The 8302-nt window shown below is 38.0% G+C and overlaps 1 protein-coding gene across 2 annotated transcripts in view; it reads right to left on the reverse strand.

Annotated features, from left to right (window-relative positions):
- Positions 1 to 8302, reverse strand: part of CADPS (calcium dependent secretion activator) — a 464921-nt gene that overhangs the window by 166058 nt on the left and 290561 nt on the right. For both annotated transcript variants that reach the window (XM_027864021.1, XM_027864023.1), the window contains exons 11-12: positions 6325 to 6461; positions 3040 to 3227 (exon numbers count right to left, since the gene is read on the reverse strand). In XM_027864021.1, coding sequence (XP_027719822.1) covers positions 3040 to 3227; positions 6325 to 6461 — 325 coding nt within the window. The remainder of the gene's footprint in view (positions 1 to 3039; positions 3228 to 6324; positions 6462 to 8302) is intronic.

The raw sequence follows: 8302 nt of genomic DNA on the forward strand, positions 1-8302 counted from the left end.
GCAATGATCAATTAGGGTTGTCTAATGTAGATAATGTATAATCTGTGAAGATGGTTTTGGTGCCAATCTCAGGTTACAACCCATTTCATGGCCATACTGGGTTCCCAGTCTTTTCTCTGCCTTTTGACAGAACATTTTGTATGTCTGGCTACACACGGGTATCCCAAAATAGATTCACAGCTGTTTTTTTCCCTTTCTCAATTTTACACAGGGCATTATCAGTCGGGCAAATCAAAGTTAGAGGTGTATTTTTAACAGCTGTTTTATTCCAATACTGTGTCCAACACTGCCTATCTGGCCAGACTGTATAGTAGAAGCAGAACCCTGGACAGCAGCTAGTTAGCTGCCACTCTGATGGCTTGTCATTCTGTCAGTGCTAACCTTCAGGGTTCTGAAACATCTGAATCACATTCTCTCTGCACTTTCTTACTGACTCCGAGCTACTGTTGTCTCATTGTCTGACCTTACAGAAACAAAATATAAACAGACAATCCACCTCAGCTCCATCACTGTCTGTTGTGGGTATGGGAGATGGATAGCCACACAGAATTATGTTTTGATTTGACCTTCATTTCTGGTTGATTGACAGCCAACCTCATTCTGGAGGAGGCTGGATGCCTGGATTTTGGGGCTTTTCTTCCCTAAGAATAAATTGTGTAACTCCCAGTACTGAGAAAAAAATCGAATGAATAGAATCAAGCTAAAAATAAAAAGCAAGCGTGTCCTGAGTATGAAAATGGGTAAATGTGTGTTCAGTAACTTATTAATGCCAAGCAGCTTATGTGTTTTATATATCTTTGCTATTGGACATAAAATTCTTTTGTTTCAGGGTCAGACATTTCCTTCATAATGATCAAAAGGTCTCTGATTAAGTTCTACTTTTGAGACGTGATGGCACCAACAACCAACAGACCTAGTTTTGATGGGGAAAAAAAAATCTCACCACACCAAGAAATGCCACATCCATGATATTCATTAAAAATGGAGCTTCCTTAAAATTCATAGAAATCTCTTTAGAGTTTAGATCTAAAAGGAATCTTAGAGGTTGTCTTATTCCACACCTCCATCCTGCTACCACCTCATTTTACAGTTGAGAAAACCAGTTTATTTATTTACCATCCGTCTTTATTTTGTACTTTTCATTACAAGTTCATTTTTGAATAGAATATGGAATTTTTTCCTCTCTGTCCCTTCCAAATACCTCAGGAATAGGATGAAAACAAGAGTGGCTATGCTCCATATTTGATGTGGGTGCCATAAGCATATAGGTCTCTCTGAAGCAAGCTTATCTCCTTTTTTTGCCCCTGGTTTCAGAACAATCAAGGATAAGTTGCTCTTTGTCAATAACTTTGAAAGTACCAGGAAACGTGATGTCTCTGAAAGAAAATATCTAACTCACAATTCTGTCTCCATATTGCTTGATTAGTTTTTAAAATATAAACAATTCTAAAATGGTCCCCCCCAAACTCTAATTACGATTCATTGCCATCCTATAGAATTATTGTTCATCACTAGGATTGAAACAACATTTCATCTTCAGAAAGCTTAATAGAATGATTTCAAAGAAACTGTAACATCAGCAACAGAAAGAGTTGGAAGAATAGCCCACATGCTTCAAGCACAAGTCACCACCCAGCTCCTCCTTACCTTTTAGGGTCAGGATTCACCTGGGGTTTAGGATCTTTTCGTTTTTTAGACTCCTTTTTGGAATCCCTTCTGGCATCTGCTTCCAGAGGGGAGGGACTTTTGCTCCCCTCATTGTCTGCACTTGGAAACAACCCACTAAGTAACCCATGCGTTTGTTGACTTTGAGGAAGGGGTGGTTTAAGGGACGACATGCAGCATGTGGCCAGACACAGAAGAAAAAAAAAACAAAATAAGAAACACATGTAAAAGGAGAAAGAACAAAAAGAAAGCATGAAAACAAAAATGCAAACAAATACATTCAAATGAAAATAATAAGAAAAAAAGATGTAAACTTGCATAAGGAAAAATCAGAACTGAAAAGAAAATAAGAGATCCCAAACTGTTTCCATGACAAGATGTATAAACCTAACTGTGAATCAAGTGGCAGTGTTACAATATGAAATCCAGACAATGTGTATCATAATTCATGATGATGTTTACCAGGGAGTTTACAAAAACACTTCATTATTTTATAACACTTTCTTATTCAGTAACATATGTAGAATACAGTGTGACAACCCAGAGTATATAATGCAACTTCTTTAAAAAAAAAGATTTCAGTCCAAGAGGCTGTAACAGATAGTCATCGGAGTGCATATATTTATAAAAAAAAAAATAAAGTGGAACTTTTCATAGATGCCCTTTGGGAACTAGGGCCAGTGTGACTCTCTCTTATCCAAACAAAAGGCTGGAACACTGCAACAATGAGAATAGATAACTTTTTTATAGTTAACCATTCCAATAAACATTTGATATTGTCCTTCAGTGCCAAATGTCAGAATTTCATGGAGCCCAAGTTCATATAGCCTACCCATTATGGAATATAGTCTAGAATGCATCTTATAGGGACCAATAAAGTTAGAGGTGTGTTGTCATATATGGAGGGCACCAGACACTGAGTGTGCAACACTAAAGATGAAAATGAAAGGCAGGGCTCTGTTGGATGACAATTGCAGACTTTTGTCTGCCCACATGTAGATTAATTAGTACCCACCTCCCCTTGTTATCATCAATCAGAGGAGCTCTAAGGGAATTGTAGTCTCACCACTATACAAACTTGAGCAAAATCAAAATTAAAAATAAAACTAATGCAGGTGAAAAAATATTTTGAATTCTAAATCCAAATGTAGATGCTTTTCCTATTGAGGATTGCTTTGTATCATCCAGGCATGACTTTGCCAGAGCAACAGTGTGAATAATTGAGAGCTGATTGTTTATTTCTTTAGCCATTTCTGACATGACCAAATGATTCTAATCAAGTACGTGATTCTGGGATATTTTCAGGGCATGAAGGACGGCTACAAGCCATCACTGTGGACCATTGACCCAGTGCCCACACGAGCATCTTCTTACCTGTTCCCATGAACGTGGGATGCACAGAAGGCAAAGCTGTAGTGAAGCAGCGTGGGGTCGATCATGGCTCCATTTTCAGCTCGTTCAAGGAGATCACTGAGGTAGCAGAGATGTCTGTGACAGCCTCTGACTCCATTTCGTGCACAGTACTCATCTAGCACAAATACCTGGCCAGGACTGAACCAGCCCTGTTTAAGGAATAAAGGAGAGACTTTCTTTTAAATACAGGTTGTTTTCCTGAGAGTGATTTGAACTGGGTGGTGTTGGTGGGGAGGGAATGGCAAAAGGAGCCGGGATGGAGGGGTGGTGATACAGTGCCCTAATTTCCTGTTCTAGGACTTAATAACACATTGGGAGACTCAGAGTAGAAGTGGGCTTTTCTTTAATCTAGACCCCAATAATATTGTCTTTCTCACTCAATATAGTATGACTGTTGGGGAAAAAGTTGTTTGGACTAATGTTAAAAGCAAATATATTTTCAAGTGCTAGGAAATGTGAATTATAGTCTACTTGTATGCCAATAGCTATCATAACACTTTGGAAAGAGATCCTTTTATTTTAAAATAAAGGTAATGCCACAAATATGCAAATATTGTTGCATAAGCAGTTTTTAATGCATTTCTTCAATAGACTTAATTGAATCTGGATGAGCTGCTTTTGCCTTGTTTTGTGTATTTTTAATTTTAAAATTTTTTTGGCAATTATTGGGTTCTCATTTGGCTTTTGACCAATCCAAACTCTACACAGAAAAAAGAAACATACCCAATCTCCAACTCTACTGTAGCAAATGGGTGGGGTGACAGGCTCCCCATTTCTGAACCATGAATTAGTTTGTAAATTGATTTAAATCATTTTAGATGGTTATTTGACAGCATGAAGGAAAAAAAAAGGTTTGATTTCGTTGTTGTTTTTGCTTGTTTTGTTTTGTTTTAAACTCTAGTTTCTTCTTGGGGTCATCTTTGGAATATTTCCTTGCTTTTTTTTTTTTAATGAAAAAAGGGACACTGTCCAGCAAAGAAAATACAGCTACTTGGGAATACATGGAGGGCAACTGGAGCTTAGTAGACAACCCTGATGTACAGTGCTATTATTTCTTATTAGGGACCTGGGTACTAATCAATTGGTGAAATGGAGCTCTCTAAGGTATCAAATGAGAGCATCTTTCCTTTTTGAAATTATAAGTTATTGCAACGGGCGGGAGAGTGGTTGAGGCAAAGCACTGCCCCTATAGACAACTTCCTTGCCACCCCATCTGCTACCCCAAATGCTAAATCTTAGAAACAACACTGCTGTGAAAGATTAAAATATATTTTCTACGACTCAGATGACACCAAGTCTTTTGTAGATGCCAAAATAACTGCTTTGAAAAGAGTTGAAGAAATATCAATTAGGATCTCAGTCGAAGACACAGAAAAATTTATGGAGCCCTGCTGGTCGGACTCCAAAACCAACGGAAGAAAAGATTATAATAATGAGGGAAGGAATATATAGAGGAAAGGAGATGAGATTCTTTTCATTTTTATGACTGCCTGAAACTTTGTTCTTGAAAATTCATAGACCCAGGTACTCAGGTGGGGAAATATGCTTTTTCATTGTATACTCTGTTTTTTAATTGTCACTTTTTAGAAAAAAATGCAAATAAAGAAAAGGACCCGGGATTTCATATTTCCTGTTCCAATTAACTTTTAGATGATGTTTTAGCCTTTCTCTATGAGAAATTTCAGGACAAAAGAAAATGAGCAAACAAGATAACTAGGTCAAGATGCATTTGTGTTTGCATGAGTCCAGCTGTTTAGAAAAGAAATATGGGAGAAAAAAATCAGTCTTCAGAGAACAGAAGTTAGCCGCGAAAGCTCGTGAATTAGCTCAGCTATATGATGTACTAGTGTGATTTATAATGATTATCACATAATCTTGTTAAGTAAATCTGGGGCAAATGACTTTGATATACAAAATAAGCTTTAAAAAAAACAAAGAAAAAGATCCCTTTTAGGTTGAAAGAGTTCAAATCTTATGAAAAAAATGATTTAAAGTTTAAAATAACCAGTGGCTCCTTTATGTGAAGTGGCCAAACCTATTGTAAGGCATCAAATCTTCCCTTTTCTTTTATTGTCTAAGCTATTTTTCTTGTAGACTTAATATTTGTGTTCCCTAGACCTAAATAAAAAGGATTTCAAAAACAAGTCACACCTAATTCTGGAGGATTTTAGTGTCTCTTAGAAAAGGCAGTGGTTTGAAATCATGCAATTTTTTTTTTCTTTTCTGTGCCATAGGGTTTGAAAGTGAGGTGAGGGGCAAGAAATAAGTGTCCACTGTGTTTTCCCCTCCCTGGCTTATTTCCCCTATCTATAAAATGGGACTGGTAATGTCTACCTTTTAGGAAAAGTGGTAAAGTTCTGTAAAATCACATAAATCTTGCCTTGTCAAGGCTTATTAAGTCAATCATAATGCACAGGGAAAAGAGGGACTCAGGATGCCAAATTACATCTTCCAAAGACATTCAGGACATACATAATGGCTACCTAGTTTCTAACAAAATGCCTTTGGAAATTTTGATCCTGCCACTGGCCACATAGCACTTCAGACATTTAGGGTTATATAGAAAAGCTAAGACATTGTCTAGATATCCTCAACAAATTTATTCAGTTCACCTGAGGTCCTCTGCCCTGAGGATTTTTTCTTGACATTTTAATTTTTTATAGAAGCCATAGTTTGGGGGAATATGCTAATTTATCAGGTGACTCTAGGATTTTCTTTAAGGAGGGAATTAAATTTCAGGTCTTTAAGGTAGTTATTAAATTCACCATAAACCAGTGAGAAACTTTATCTTCTTAGGAGTCCTACTGTCTGTCTTATGAAAAGAGCCTGGTTAAGAAAGAGGCATAGGAGATTGGGTTTGTTCCTGTCAATAGCCTGTCCCTGCAAAGTTTTCTTTCCTTCTGTCAAAGAAGTATGATCTCAGGTCAGTAAACCAAAGATCGATTTATCTTTTGAAAATACTCCTGAAATAAGAATAGTAGGTTGCCTCTCAATCAATTTATCACATTAGGCAAAGTATTTCAGCAGCCACATCTTATCAACTGATTGTAAGTGTGTGTATTACCCTGTACTTCAGAGAGAACACAAGTTACAACTTAGCTCCTAGCCCCCAGAGCACAGTGATGTCTAGGACAGCTCCTCTATTTTCACTAGGTTTTCTAGAAAAGGTGACGGTGGCCACCAAAAAAAAAGTTCTCTTTCAGGACACTCATGTTTAAACCTCTGTAGACCAAAGAATATACTTGCCAGGCAAGAATAGGAATCATTTAGTCTGTGGTCCAAAGTTAGGCGCTGCACCATCTCAAAGAGGGAAGCGTGGTCAAAGTTACAGGGATTGGAAGAGATAAATTCATCCATGCCATGTTTTTGAGCTCTATCTGCATCTGTTCATTTATACATGTAGAGAGAGACACAATTCAGAGAAACACACATTTTCTTTGACTTTTCCAGTACACAGGAATTTACAATGCATTTTGAACTCTAACCACTTTCTCTTATTAACCTCCCTCCCCTGTCCCACCTCTCCCACCCTCATCATACCAAAATATACTTTTGACCTCCCATTGTCAGCTTACATCACTTATTGATTAGCTTATTGCATTTCAGCAAAAATATATTGGCATCAACAGCTTATCTGGTGATTGCAATGACAGTGCATTAATACTCTACTGAAAAAAGGAATGCAAAATTCTCCACTTAGCCTCTTGCTCAAAGAGCACTATTGGCTGACCCAACCTTAGCTTAGCGAAGCCTATTTAATTATTGATGGTGAGTTCAAATAGATTCTGCCATTCTACTGAAGGGATAGCCAGAGCTTTTCTCTATATTTTCTAGGTTGTCTGGAAAAAGGGTTTCAATGATGTTCAGCCAAGGCCCAACATGGGCACTCCTTCCACATCTAGTGCCAATTGATTTTAAGAAAGGTCTCCCCCCCCCACCAGTCAAATGCACTCCAAATCATAAAGATTTTTTAGTTAATCACAAAGAATAAGTTAAATCTGGATAAGTTAAATAAGTTGAGAATAGTTGGAGAGTGAGTTTATTCCATGAACTGAGCCTACAGATAGAAATTTACTCAGCAAGGGTTATCATCTGCCATTTGTTGTGAATTAATAATCTCAGTGTATTAACAACTTTCTTTCAGGGCGAGGACTCTTCCTAAAGGCTAATGCACTTTAATATGTGTAGCTAAAATAGTACTAACTTTACTAGTGAAAAAAGAGAGGACCCAAGTTGAGGTGTGGTCCCGTGAAATTCATGGGTGGGATGGGAAGCGGCTGCTTGAAGGAAAGAACCCACCCCCTTGTCTGTTTCTTCACCTTCTTAATACAGAGATTTCCATCAAATCCTTTTAACAGCTAGAGTAAGCTTTTTATCCCCCTTTTTTGCTTACAACATTTTAGTGGAACACAAGGGCATGTCAATGATGACTGAGGCTGACAGGGCACAGGAAAAATCAATAATCAACTCAGAGAAAGTGATTGGGGGAATCATTTTGCAAGTCTACCCTACTGGAGACATTGGCTCCTATGGAAAAAAAATCTCCCTCCCTGCCATGAAAATCTTGAGCTAGAGGCAGTAGGGTTTGAAAATGATATCTCTCCTCACACTATTTTTAATTCTTCTTATCATGGAAACATGGAAATATTGCGTTCAAATAGAACTTCATTGGAGCTCATAGATCAATGCTCTCTCCTCCAATTTTTGAAAGTCTTCTTATCATGGCACCAAGTGCTCAGTGTCTGAACAAGATGCATTGTTTATGTCTGAGACATGCGCGAGCAAAGGTTTCCAGAAGGCATCTTGAGGATGTGTCTCTTTGAAGATGAACAGACTTGCCAGAATGATCAGATAATGTATGTTTTATAAAATGATATTTTGGAAGAGGTATTCTCTGCTTCTCTTCCCCCTAATCCACACCCAAGTCACACTTGATTCAAGAGAATCTGAAAATCCTCTTGGCTGCGAAACTACCTTATCTTGCTGTTTGGGGAGGTGGTCTATATGATTTGGGGTAAATTTTCTCTCCCCTTCACTTCCTCCTGCAGGATTCTATTTGTCTCTGAGATGCTTGCCAGTTGACCCATTATGTCTGGCAAGGAAGGAGTATGGCAGAGCAGTGCCCTCTAGAGTTGATGTCAGCAGGCTGGCTTATCTTATCAGAGCAAATGATAAAGTGTGTGTGTGTGTGTGTGTGTGTGTGTGTGTGTGTGTGTGTGTGTGT

Source organism: Vombatus ursinus, unplaced genomic scaffold (genome assembly GCF_900497805.2).
Source record: "Vombatus ursinus unplaced genomic scaffold, bare-nosed wombat genome assembly UNPS02014773.1, whole genome shotgun sequence".
NCBI classification, from domain to species: domain Eukaryota; kingdom Metazoa; phylum Chordata; class Mammalia; order Diprotodontia; family Vombatidae; genus Vombatus; species Vombatus ursinus.